At 43.3% G+C, this 12,563-nt stretch overlaps 1 protein-coding gene across 2 annotated transcripts in view; it reads right to left on the bottom strand.

The window, feature by feature from the left end:
• Positions 1–629: 629 nt before the first annotated feature.
• The window catches only part of LOC106605617 (amyloid beta precursor like protein 1), a 50,123-nt gene continuing 38,189 nt past the window's right edge, over positions 630–12,563 (bottom strand). Inside the window, exons 4-17 of one of the 2 annotated variants that reach the window (XM_014201454.3) lie at positions 11,051–11,163; positions 10,060–10,250; positions 9,633–9,979; positions 8,696–8,823; positions 8,091–8,165; positions 7,801–7,959; positions 7,245–7,373; positions 6,824–6,923; positions 6,309–6,476; positions 6,110–6,133; positions 5,939–6,003; positions 5,489–5,554; positions 5,186–5,329; positions 630–4,145 (exon numbers count right to left, since the gene is read on the bottom strand). In XM_014201454.3, coding sequence (XP_014056929.1) covers positions 4,047–4,145; positions 5,186–5,329; positions 5,489–5,554; positions 5,939–6,003; positions 6,110–6,133; positions 6,309–6,476; positions 6,824–6,923; positions 7,245–7,373; positions 7,801–7,959; positions 8,091–8,165; positions 8,696–8,823; positions 9,633–9,979; positions 10,060–10,250; positions 11,051–11,163 — 1,808 coding nt within the window. In that variant the 3' untranslated portion in view covers positions 630–4,046. Of the gene's footprint in view, positions 4,149–5,185; positions 5,330–5,488; positions 5,555–5,938; positions 6,004–6,109; positions 6,134–6,308; positions 6,477–6,823; positions 6,924–7,244; positions 7,374–7,800; positions 7,960–8,090; positions 8,166–8,695; positions 8,824–9,632; positions 9,980–10,059; positions 10,251–11,050; positions 11,164–12,563 lie in introns of both variants that reach the window. The other variant, XM_014201453.3, reaches the window with a different exon arrangement.

The following is a 12,563-nucleotide window of genomic DNA, read 5'->3' as shown; positions in this document are numbered from 1 at the left end:
TTGTCATTTGGTCTAGAATAAACCGTAAACCATAACCATGTTGACTTCCTTACATTGCAGATAGTTTCAGTCTGTGACGTTTAAAAACTGGAATGGAAATTGAGATGAAACAACAGGATGTGATGTCATTGTGCTTCATGTTCTATTGAATCTAAATAGGTGTTTGGTTGATGTGTGGTTGTGTACAACTCCCTGCTCTGACATCCATAAAATGCACAAACACATTTGCAGAACACTTGAGGTTTTATTCCCTTAACTATCAATGCTGGTTATGTTTTGTACACATATGAAGGTGGATTTCAATCAAGACCTCAAACCCCAAATATGGCAGCAAACTGTTTATAGTGTTGCACACAGTATAGATACCTTCACCAATCTAGATAATAAAAGAGGCTACACCAGGCCACAATAAAAGCCATACTTTAGAACACTCCACTTTCATGTGGGTGGTGTGTTTATTAATGTGTTATTATAACCAGAGAATACCTCTCTGGTTATAGCCTCTCTGGTTATAGCTGTGACAGAACACATGCATCTCTCTAGGTGACCCCATACTGGCTGATATAATAAAATCAAGACAACTATCCCATCCAGTAGTCAGAGCGGAAGAACAGTGATTCAAGAAAGTGTTTCGTGGGTCATTTTTAATTTTATTACAGTTTTAATTAGCTTAATCAGATCTCCATTGCTCAGATTTCTTGCACATGAATTACACTCTACATAGCTCAGGGACAATTGGCCAAATGAGTCAGCTGTCTGACCTCTTCTAGAGCAGAGTATGTCTTTGGTCAAGTTCTGAATGGATTTGAAGATCAGCTCCCTCATTCCAATCAGAATATAGTCAAAATGGTGGGAGTTCACATTATATACAGTCAGTATCTGTCAGTATCTGTCTGACATAGAGCAATAATTTGTTCACAGTTGTGTTTGGCGCCACACCATGGACAATTTTGTTATAGACTTGATTTTTAAATTGAACATTTATTTAACTAGGCAAGTCAGTTAAGAACAAATTCTTATTTACAATGACGGCCTACAGGGGAAGAGTGGGTTAACTGCCTTGTTCATGGGCAGAACGACAGATTTTTACCTTGTCAGCTCGGGGATTCGATCCAACAACCTTTCGGTTACTGGCCCAACAATACACTTAGACAGTGTAGGTCTACTGTATCTGAACTGCAGGTTAGACATTTAACCTCTTTAGGGTGCCTTAAACAAGCTACTATATTTTTCATACAGTGAGAAAACATTACCCTCAATCCAATGGATAATTACTTAAATAAAAAATACATAATTATATCCAAAACACAGCATTGTAAAAGGCAATAATGCAGCAATTAAACTCTCCATATAATTGTTTACATTTTCATTGGTGGGGAGGGGAGGGAGGCCAACATAGAAGTATCTTAATCAAGAGAGGACATACAGATGTGTGTTCAGTCACTACAGTATACACCATTCTACATCTGCTAAATGCTGGTATGAAAACCTTGAGTCTTTGGGGAATCATAGGCAAGCTTATTCTCTTCTATGGTTTCAGTAGTATCGATACAATGTTCAACTGACTTAAACTGGGAACATTCCATGTTTTCATTCACTAAATGGAGCTGTACAAATTATACAAAGACTATCTCAGCTCTATAATTATCTTGGTTCAGTAACCACAACCCGTGATTCCTACAATCCAAAAGCAATACATCGAAAATTCAAATTTCTGAGGTCAATTCTTTGAACTCCTCTTCCCATATTCAAAGCAGTGTTTGAATAAAGAAACAGAACGGTTTGAGGTGATGAGGCTGAGTCAGCCACATCTCTCCTCTGATGTGATCAATAATTTACTCCCTCATGTCACCAGTGGTTTCATGGAGTACACAACAGCAGAACAACCTAGCCATGAGTTATAAATAAACAATGAACCTCCTAGGATGTTTCCGGAATGGTGGTGTTTTACAAAGTGCTATTTTCAGAATTCTGGGAGTTGGTTTTGGTTAGGGTCCTCTGTAGTACAGTAGGCCAACAGTAGTTGTAGTTGACACCGTAGATTACGAAGAAACCTCCTACTGTGTATGTGACCATCCAACACAGAGAACTCTCTCTGGTACCAAAATCATGTAGTGGAAAATAAATTCAACATAAAACCCATCCAAGAGGTCAACAATCAGCCACTGAAAAGTGGACAATCCCTTCTTATCTATATACAGTGAATGATATTGATCATGATAACGGTGACAGATACTTCAGTGAGATGCAACACATCTCCCTAGTAGACTAACATTCAACTGGTGTTTACACAGCGTCTATATGTTCTGTATTGTATGTTCATCCTGCCTGAAACCGGCTATGTCCCTAATAAAGATTAAACTTGAATTTGAAGCAATAAACTGAAAATAACTCACTAAGGTGTGCTAGAGCAAATATTGTGGTCCCACCCAATCTGAGCAATAGTCCAGTCCTCGGCGTACCTCCCTTACATGCAACTATTACCCAATATCACCATGTTGCCAACATCACTATGTTCCCTAATACTAAAGTCCATTTCACCACAATAATGAAATGACATCCCACTGTTCTCATTCAGACCTGCAAATAGTGAAAAGAGACATCCAATGTTAAACTACAGTGAGATCATGAGGAAGGTTTTGGATATGTAGCTTGTCTACTGATTACAGGTTAGTCCTTGGGGTTCTACTCGGGGAGTGATGCCCTACCGAAGAGGAAATGGAGTCTCAACGTCTACCTAAAATACATTCAGTCAGAAGTTAACTGTGTCGTCTTGTGCTGGTTTTTACAACAGTCCGTTTTCAATCAGCCATGTTAGGAAAATGTTCTCTCTCTGAACAGCACAAGGTATTCTTTTTTTGTTTTTATTCCATTACACTGATGCAAAATCATTCTAGAAATGTCTATTTTGAATGTTTTTTTTTTCTAAAGATATTTACACTGTCCATTTGAATCTGTCACATTTCCATCTTATCAAAAGCAAAGAACAGGAACAACACAAAGACGGTAGCATCATACACCAAATCTGCATGCTTTCATTAAAATAATGGACTTCTCATTACTTTGTTACAATTTTTTAGGTAGCAGTCATTCACTTAACTTAATGGTACATTTGGTACATTAGTTCAATTAAATAGTTCACATCACATAGAATAGGCACTGGGTGCCGGTTGTGTCAGATGCCACAGACTGAAGGAGATGAGGTTGGGCTGAATATCAAAAGACCACCAACCCATTTTACTATGGATTGATAATATATATGTGGGTTTAAGTAATAACTAAGTAACAACTAAGTTAATCAAGCTTCAATATCTCACATTCCCTACCCAACCTCCTCATCTCTGCTTAATCATTATAACTGTGCCTGGCTTTGAAAGAAGATGTCCTACATTGACTCATGGAGGTGGGGTTGGCTTGGTGGTCATCATGTCAGAGTCATTGTAGCTTTAGATCGAGAACCAGTTTGTATGGAGATTTAAATCAGTTATACTATAATCAGACTATATTCGTTGTTCACAATTTACACCATTTATCTGAACTGGAATATAATGAACCAGAGCTGTAACACAATCCAACAAAGAATAAACAGATGACATACACAACAAAGCAAAATGCACTGTTCAACATTGAGTCAGTTTCTGACAAATATCAATCCATTTCATTAAGAATAAGGGGGTCAACTCAAGCCATTCCAATGGCATTCCTATCCAAGTAGACAGGAGTGAATCTCTCTAAATGAGATGATTGTTACACTGTGGCATTAATGTCCACCCCTTTATTCTAGACCAGAAGAGTAACAGGATGGATCAGTTGGTAATACATCTCTGTTACTGGTTTACATTCCAAAACTGATGTGGGGACATGGTTGGTCAGAGGATTGGGAAATATACCCCCTATTTGCTTGTCAAGTTACATTAAAGTGTTGGTCGTAATGATACATCTTAATACATCATAGGCGGTGTGACTGGGACTGCTCCCTAGGAGGGGAACAAGGAAAGGGAGCGCCTCGTGTGATTGGGCATGACCGGGAGGCCACATCCATCGCCTCAGTTCATTTGTTCAAAGAATTTGTAGGTGGGGTTTTCGTAGCCGTGGTTCTGCATCTTGTTTAGTTGGCGCTCCTCTGGGGTCAGCATAGGGTCAACCTGCTGTGAGACACGGAGGGTCAAAGGTCATACTGATACAGATACAGTACAAGTAAATGCTACGGTATAAGGAAGTACTATCAGCAGGAAGGAGGGGACACTAATGTGCTATAAGCATAAAGTGCCTCTCCTACACTTTGAATACCTGCCTACGAAAAGCCAACTGACATTTACTCCTGAGGTGTTGCTCTGCTGCGCCATCTATAGTCACCATGGTTATGATTTGACCCTGCTTGTCATTTATGAACTTCTTAAAAAATTATCTGGCCTTAATGGCCACATGTATCTCCACCCGGTACAGCCAGAAGAGGGCTGACCACCCCTCAGAGCCCGATTCCTCTCTAGGTTTCTTCCTAGGTTCCTGCTTTTTAGGGAGTTTTTCCTAGCCTCTGTGCTTCTACATCTGCATTGCTTTCTCTCTGGGGTTTTAGGCTAGGCATCTGTAAAGCACTGTGACAACTGCTGATGTAAAAATGGCTTTATAAAATACATTTGATTGATTGTGTTTAGTTTTATTTTGCATACAGCTAAAAGCTGTACAAACAAACATCAACTAAACAACAAATTGTGTGAGTAATGGAACTGGAAGGGATGATGATCAAGGAAGAAGGTTTATGGCATTGAGATCGGAGGAAGCCTTGATGGTCAGATAAGTCAAAACAATATTTAAACCCACACACTAATAAATAGATCTACTGGACTGCCATTTATTTGATTGAACCGTTATTTAACCAGGAAGGGCTCATTGAGATTTGAAATCTCTTTTTCAAGAGTGTCCTGTCCAAGATAGGCAGCACCAAGTCATTACACAATTACAGACAGACAGCATGAAAAACTACAAGTAATCTAGTAAAAACCATAGAATTCACAAGAGTATAACAAAATCATAAAGCAGCAAATTAAAAACATTGACAGGTCAGGGAATCAGCCTCAAAATCCTTCATCAGTGATTTAAAAACACCAAATCGGGACAAGTTGTTCCAGTTTACAAGTTTTGGAAGCATCAAAGTGAGCAGGTGTTTGTTCTGTCTGCCTCCTACCTCCACAATGCCGTGGCTGATGGTGCCATACGGCTTCCTGCGCACCAGCAACAGACTGATCACCATCACCATGGCGATGGCTACAGCAACCACCAGCAACCCCACCATGGCCCCACGGTTGAACGTCTCCAGGGCGTCTGGTTGCTAAGGACAGAAACAGAAAAGGGGAAGAGAGGGCACAAAGAGGGGAAGATGAGGAAATGAGAGGTCGATATCATCATGGGAATGACTTACAATACCACAAGAGAGGACGGGTCCGCCCAGCCCAGCCCATCCAGACACTTATCTAGGTAGCAGACTCACCAGTTCATCAGTCTGGATCTCAGGAGACTTGTAGACCACCTGCTTGAGCTCCAGAGAGGTGTTAATCTAGAGAGTGAGAGCAAAAGTGAGAGAGGGGGTTATTTAATAGGTCATTACAGAGGAAGTACCACAGAATTAAATAGAACACATTAACTATATCTCTATGGGAGTTGACTTCCTGCTGTGGGAGGATGTTATAGTAAGTGAGTAAAAATGTAGCAGTTTATCACGTGGAGGCTGCAGTGCGACAAAAGCTATTTTTCATTATACACATGAGGGGGTGAGATACAAAGTGGGTAGGGATGGAGGGAGAGAAGGAGAGATGAGATGATTGACATAATGTGTCAGCGTAACTCTTGGCTGTGCTGTAAACACAAGTGCAAGTAGGATGCCATGTCTGTAAAGTGATGTGTATGTTTGTAATAAAAAATAAAAAAAGATTTTTCTTACTTTCTCCTCATATTCATATGTGGGGCTTCTCTCAGATGTGGCATAGTCATACTCGTCTGTAGAGGCTGAGCGCAGAGGCAGAAAACACAGATCAACTTCAACTTTTTCTTTCTTTGAAAACGACATTTGGCAGACAAATATCAGACTTCATGTCCCTTCCCTTTAACTCACCTTTCCTAGTGTTGGGCTGTGGGTCTTTACAGGACAGAAACAATAGAGATAAATAAAATGTTAACCTACTGCTTGTATTCAAATAAATTAATTAATTCCTGAACTATTTGAAGAGGAGACATTTTGTGTGTATGCGTGCATTCATGAGTGTGTTTGTGTGTGTGTGTGTGTGTGAGAGTGTATGTGTGTGTGTCCGTACCGATGCGGGGTGGGTAGGGCCTGTTCTGGAAGGCTCTCTCCTCCTCCTCCTCATCATCCTTCTCCTCCTCACTCTCGGCAGGAAGCAGCTCCTCGGTGGTGCGTGTCTCAGAGAAGGAAGTGGTCATGAGCTCACTGATGTCTCCTCGCTCCGCCTTCACCAGCTCCTCTACAGGGAGGGAGGGAGAAACAAGTAGGTTTTAAAAACAGGAAAGCTTGATATACAGTAAAGTATAATGTATTTACAGTAACACTGCGTTATTTACACCTTATATACACCAATCCTGTATTTTCTGAATGAGAGTTCCCTAGAGAAATGTCAAGATAATAATAACCTACTAATTAGATCATGTGAATTTGGAACTTTCAAAAGACAAAAGACATCATGATAAATGCTAGCTTATCTCTTTCTAAATGTCTTATGAAGGAACTAAAACATGAATATTAGGACAGGGGCAGTAACCCCACATCCTGGTCTACATGGCTAACAGGAGAGTAGAGAGTAGTGTAGCGTACGGATATCATCGTGCAGCTCCTCAGCCAAGGTAGGGACCTGGTAGAGTAAAGCCAAGCTCTGGTTCATCCTCTCCTCAATCACATGGAGATGTGTGTAGACCTGCAACCAAGATATCAATGCTGGTTAGGTTCATTACAAGACAAAGCCCCCACCGAGTCTGAAAGAGTCATGTGTTGGTTTAATGCATTGACATTTACAAGTGAAAATTAGTTTTGCTGTAAAGGATAATTATGACATCAGGTGTTGATCATTTTGTGAAAGGGGCAATCTGCAGTTGCTACATGCACTTTTTTTTATTGTTTCAACTGCTGATTGCCCCTTTAAGAGTTATTTTATGAGCGTCCGTTTTTCATGAAGCAGCATCACTGCTTAAGGAAGAGGTACAGTATCTTTTCATCCTAGTATATTTTCATTTCACACCTGGAACTTCATCTGCTCAGCCTTCTGGGGGTCGACGGCCTCAATGTGCTGGTAGTGTCTCAGAGTGTGTCTTCGGTCCTTCTGCTCTGCTGCCATGTATCGCTTCAGAGCCTGCAGCACCCGCTCCGGCTGTTGAGAGGAGAATGATATTATAGTCAGAGAATGGAGGGGTGGAAAAGGTGTGGTAGAAATGATCAATACACTACAGTCCACTCATACTCTCTGCCTAACAAATATACACTGAGTATACCAAACATAAGGAGCACCTTCCTAATATTGAGTTGCACCCCTCCCTTTGCCCTCAGAACAGCCTCAATTCGTCAGGGCATGGACTCTACAAGGTGTCGAAAGCATTCCACAGGGATGCTGCCCCATGTTGACTCCAATGCTTCCCACAGTTGTGTCAAGTTGTCTGGATGTCCTTTGGGTGGTGGACCATTCTTGATACACACAGGAAATTGTTGTGTGAAAAACCCAGCAGCGTTGCAGATCTGTACAGTCATGCTCTCTGCCTAACAACATGTAGATATCCCTGCTGCCCCTGCTGTCTGCGGACCTGAGGGGGCTCGGCCTGCACAGCGGTCAGGTAGCTCTCCAAGGCCAGTCTGCGGTTGTTGTTGAGGGTGGCCACCACGCGGGCCAGGTGGGTCTCCACCAGCCTCTGTCTCTCCCCTGCCACCTGCTCCTCCAGAGTCTGCAACACAGACTGGAAATGCTGGGGGGAGAGGAAAGGGGGATCATTGTTGTGTTAATAGGTATATGAGTGTCCGTCTCCCATATTTTCTTCCTTCTTTAATCCCCTTCTCCTTTCTTCCATCCCCTCCTCTTCCTATTCCATCTTCTTACCTCATTAAGGGCCTGGCGGTCAGACTTGGGCAGGTTCTTAGACTGGTTGTCAGCCTCAGCCCATTCCTTCATGATCTGAAAAGGCAAGGTGTGTTAACGTCACTCACAAACACACTCAGAGCCAAGTACTAATTTCCTCAGACAGGAATCCACCGAGGACCATTCTGATGTTTAAAATGCTCCATATCTGCCTCAAACTGCAGCTACTAAAAATAAAAAAGTCTGTTTGTTCTTGGGTATCCACTTGGCTTGGTTTACTTGAAGTAAACAGTGGGACAATCTCAATTGAATACTCTTTATGTCCTCTCCCCTTGCAACCTTCTCAAAACCCATTGGATGAGAAAGCCAGCGGTCCCCCCTCTGACCTTCTCCTCCAATGGGTTTTGAGAAGGTGTTGAGGAAAGAGGACATAAAGAGTATTCAATTGAGATTCTCGCAATATATTAATATTGCATTAAAACCTCACTTCAGGTCCCAGAGCAATTTGCCCCTGACTCTCAACAGTGGGTTCTGTAGGAGATCACAGATATGGAAACAGCACAGCAGGCCTGGCTTCATCTTATTGGTTCATTGCCTGTCCAAATCCGCCTCTCCACCCACCTTACCTCATTGATGCGTTTCATTCGCCGCTCCTCCAGGTCCATCTTGGCACGCAGGAAGTTGGCGTGTTCGCTGTCGTCCCCTGGCATCTCGAAGTAAACATCCACGCCATCTGTGGGGCGAGGGGTGGGTACTGCAGAGGAGAAGGAGGAGAGGGGGATAAGGAGAGGAGGGGAACGAGAGGCAGAATAAAAGGATGGAAAACAGAGAAGGAGAGAAGAGAGAGAGATGGAGGTACAGGCAGTGCAGCAGAATGAAAGACAGAGGAAGGATGAGGGAGACAGAAAGATATCCTAATCACTGCCATTACCCAGAGAGCCATTGATCCAGATAGTAGGGTGAGTGGTCAGCATTATTGAGTTGGAGACGAGTAGTGCTGTAAATACATCAGCCAGCCACTCCTATCTAAGTCCTATATCCAGCCAGACAGATAGGCATGGTGAGTGTGTGTGTGTGTGTGCGTGCCCTTGAATGCATGAGTGATTGTGTGTAATCATCCTTAGTCTATTAAAGAGAGATAGAGTGTGAGAGAGAAAGTATTGGAGATGCTAACTGGGCACTACAGTTCATTCCCCAATAAGTAAGAGTAAGTGGGAGATGGGAGAGGGATGTCAGCATTTACCCAGTCTTTTTACTGCCCTGTTAACCACTCTAAGGGTAGCAACTACAGTCTATTCCCTTACTGAGACTGGCCTTTAGAGAGAAAGGTCCAGACTAGACACAAAACCCTAGACACTACTTAATACCCCACTTCTCCACTTCTGTAGGTAAGAATATAAACAATATAGATAGAATTCCATCTAGGGCAAAGCGGTATTCCTATAAAGCTTATGCCCAATACATATTCTCAGATCTAGTTGAGAGGTGGTAAGTAGAGGTTAAAGATTGTTTCTGGACAGGGCAAAGATGTAACTGTGAGATAGAAGGTAGAGGGTTACTCACGGCTGTCTCCCCTGGTCTGGGGTGGGGATGTGGAGGGGTTGCGACCAGCCTGACCCTGGCCTTTCTCATAGTAGAAGGAGTCTGTGTAGTCAGTAGCCTGGTAGGGGCCAGAGTCAATGGAGTACTCATACTCCTCTGGGTCTTTCACTGCTGCTGCTTCTGCAACCTCCTGCTGCTCCTCCTCCTCCTCTTCCTCCTCCTCCTCTACTGCCTCCTCCTCCTCTTCCTCATCCTCTTCCACCACCTGCTCATCCTCTTCCACCATTTCATCATCTTCCTCCTCCATGTCTGCCGCGTCCACATCGGTGTCAGGAGAGGGGCTTGGGGTGGGTGTTGTCACTTTGACTCTGGGAATGGAGGTACAAGGTCAAACATTACGATCATCATCACTATCATAACCACAGAGAGCAGGGGTAATGGGACTCACCCTGTGTTGACTTTGGCCTGAGGGTTAAGGGCCTGGGGTCCTGCTGCGAGAACGTCCCCTCCCTCGGTCTCCCCCCTGCCACTGGACCCGCCCCTCCCCGGGCAGCACACATACTCCACCCCACGGAAACGGTCACCGCACGGCAACAGCATCCCATAACTATGCAGCTCTAGACTGTCTGCTGTGCAGGCCTGAAACAGACAGAGAGAGGATGAGAAAAATATGTTAAACATGAATCAAGATTGGAAAAGACCCAAGGTGAACGAGAGAGAGATCAGGGGTGTATAGAAAAAGAGGAAATGTGAGTGTGATCAAAGGGAACTAACTAGCAGGAGGTGAATGGAACACGACAGGGGGTAACCTCTTCCTCAGCATGATGAAGGTGAGTTATAAAAACTACAACCTACATCACCTCCCCGGCCACTAATAAACCGGCTCACCTCCCCGGCCTCTAATAAACCCCCTCACCTCCCCGGCCTCTAATAAACCGCCTCACCCCCCCGTCTCTAATAAACTGCCTCACCTCCCCGGCCTCTAATAAACCGCCTCACCTCCCCGGCCTCTAATAAACCGCCTCACCTCCCCGGCCTCTAATAAACCGCCTCACCTCCCCGGCCTCTAATAAACCGCCTCACCTCCCCGGCCTCTAATAAACAGCCTCATCTCCCTGGTCTATAATAAAGTCCTCTAGCTACTCTCTCTGCTGATGCAGTATGGTACTGTGTTACACTACACCCAGCTGGGTACAGTTAGCTTCCAGCCCCAGTCTTCTACTGCAGTCTACACTGCTGTTTAGTTATTGACTCAATTAGTCCAAGTCAAAGTTTAATGTCTCATAGCAGTCTATGCTCTCTATAAAAGAGTCCTAGTTGTGTTAAAACCCAATTAAAACTTAAGAAATTAATTGAAAAATGAACATGTAATATCATTTAGGCATAATTTAATTAACTCTAATATAATCTTAGTTAATATAATGTCGCTCCGCCCGCACCTCCTTGGCTATGTTGTGCCAGTAGACGTAGCTCTCACAGGCATCCATCTGCTCCTGGTGCAGGAAACGGCATCGGTCTGGAACCAACAGGGCATCACTCACATACTCACCCACTGCAGAGCGAGAGAGAGAGAGAGAGAGAGAGAGAGAGAGAGAGAGAGAGGAGGGAAATGGAATAACAGGGAGAATATTTAATATTTTAATACTTGCCTTGGTTGTAAAAAAAAATGTAATGATCAAAAACCCGAGCCACAGACAGACAGACAGAGAGAGAGAGAGGAGAGAGAGAGAGAGAGATAAAGAGAGAGAGATAAAGAGAGAGAGAGAAAGAGAGAGAAAGAAAGAGAGAGAAAGAAAGAGAGAGAGAAAGAAAGAGAGAGAAAGAGGAGAGAGCGAGAGAGAGAGAGAGCGAGTGAGAGAGAGAGCGAGTGAGAGAGAGAGAGAGAGAGAGAGAGAGAGAGCGAGAGAGAGAGAGAGCGAGAGAAAGAAAGAGAGAGAGAGAAAGAAAGAGAGGAGAATGAAAGAAAGAGGAGAGAGAAAGAGGAGAGAGGAGAGAGAGAGAGAGAGAGAGAGAGAGAGAGAAGAAAGAGAGAGAAAGAAAGAGAATTGAACTAGAAAAGGTTCAGTATAATAAGATAATGCTAACATTAGTGCCTCTGCACTATCTGAGCTGAGGACAAGGTGGGGAGTGGAGATTGATCCAGAACACCATGGTGTGCTGCTGCCTGCAGTTCTACTTTCAATAGCTGCAGGGAGCCAGTCAGTCAAGGACAGAACAATGTGAAATATGCTTAATTTCAGATTTTAATTTAAGTCATTTGATTCCATCGGTCACAAAAGTGAAAAAAATTACTTTTGTACTTTACAGACTCTAGAGAAGTTAAAGTTGTATTTATTAACAAATAAGCCATATATTATGCATTATTCAGGTGTCTAGTATGATTGAAAACCAAATCAAATTTTATTAGTCACATGCGCCGAATACAGTGAAATGCTTACTTACTAGCCCCCAACCGACAATGCAGTTTAAAAAAAAATGGATAAGAATAAGAAATAAAAGTAACAAGAACAGCAGTAAAATAACAATAGCGAGACTATATACAGTTGGAGTCAATGTGCGGGGGCACCGGTTAGTTTAGGTAATATGTACATGAAGGTAGAGTTATTAAAGTGACTGTGCATAGATAATAACAACAGAGTAGAAGCGGTGTAAAAGAGGGGGCGGCAATGCAAATAGTCTGGGTAGCCATTTCATTAGGTGTTCAGTAGTCTTATGGCTTGGGGATAGAAGCTGTTTAGAAGCCTCTTCGACCTAGACTTGGCACTCCGGTACCGCTTGCCGTGCGGTAGCAGAGAAAACAGTCTAGGACTAGGGTGGCTGGAGTCTGACAATTTTTTGGGCCTTCCGCTGACACCGCCTGGTATAGAGGTCCTGGATGGCAAGAAGCTTGGCCCCAGTGATGTACTGGGCTGTTTGCACTATCCTCTGTAGTGCCTTGCAGTCGGAGGCCAA

This window comes from Salmo salar, chromosome 05, assembly GCF_965601325.2.
Source record: "Salmo salar chromosome 05, fSalSal1, whole genome shotgun sequence".
In the NCBI taxonomy this organism is placed as follows: domain Eukaryota; kingdom Metazoa; phylum Chordata; class Actinopteri; order Salmoniformes; family Salmonidae; genus Salmo; species Salmo salar.
This window is presented reverse-complemented; position numbering and strand designations above follow the sequence as displayed.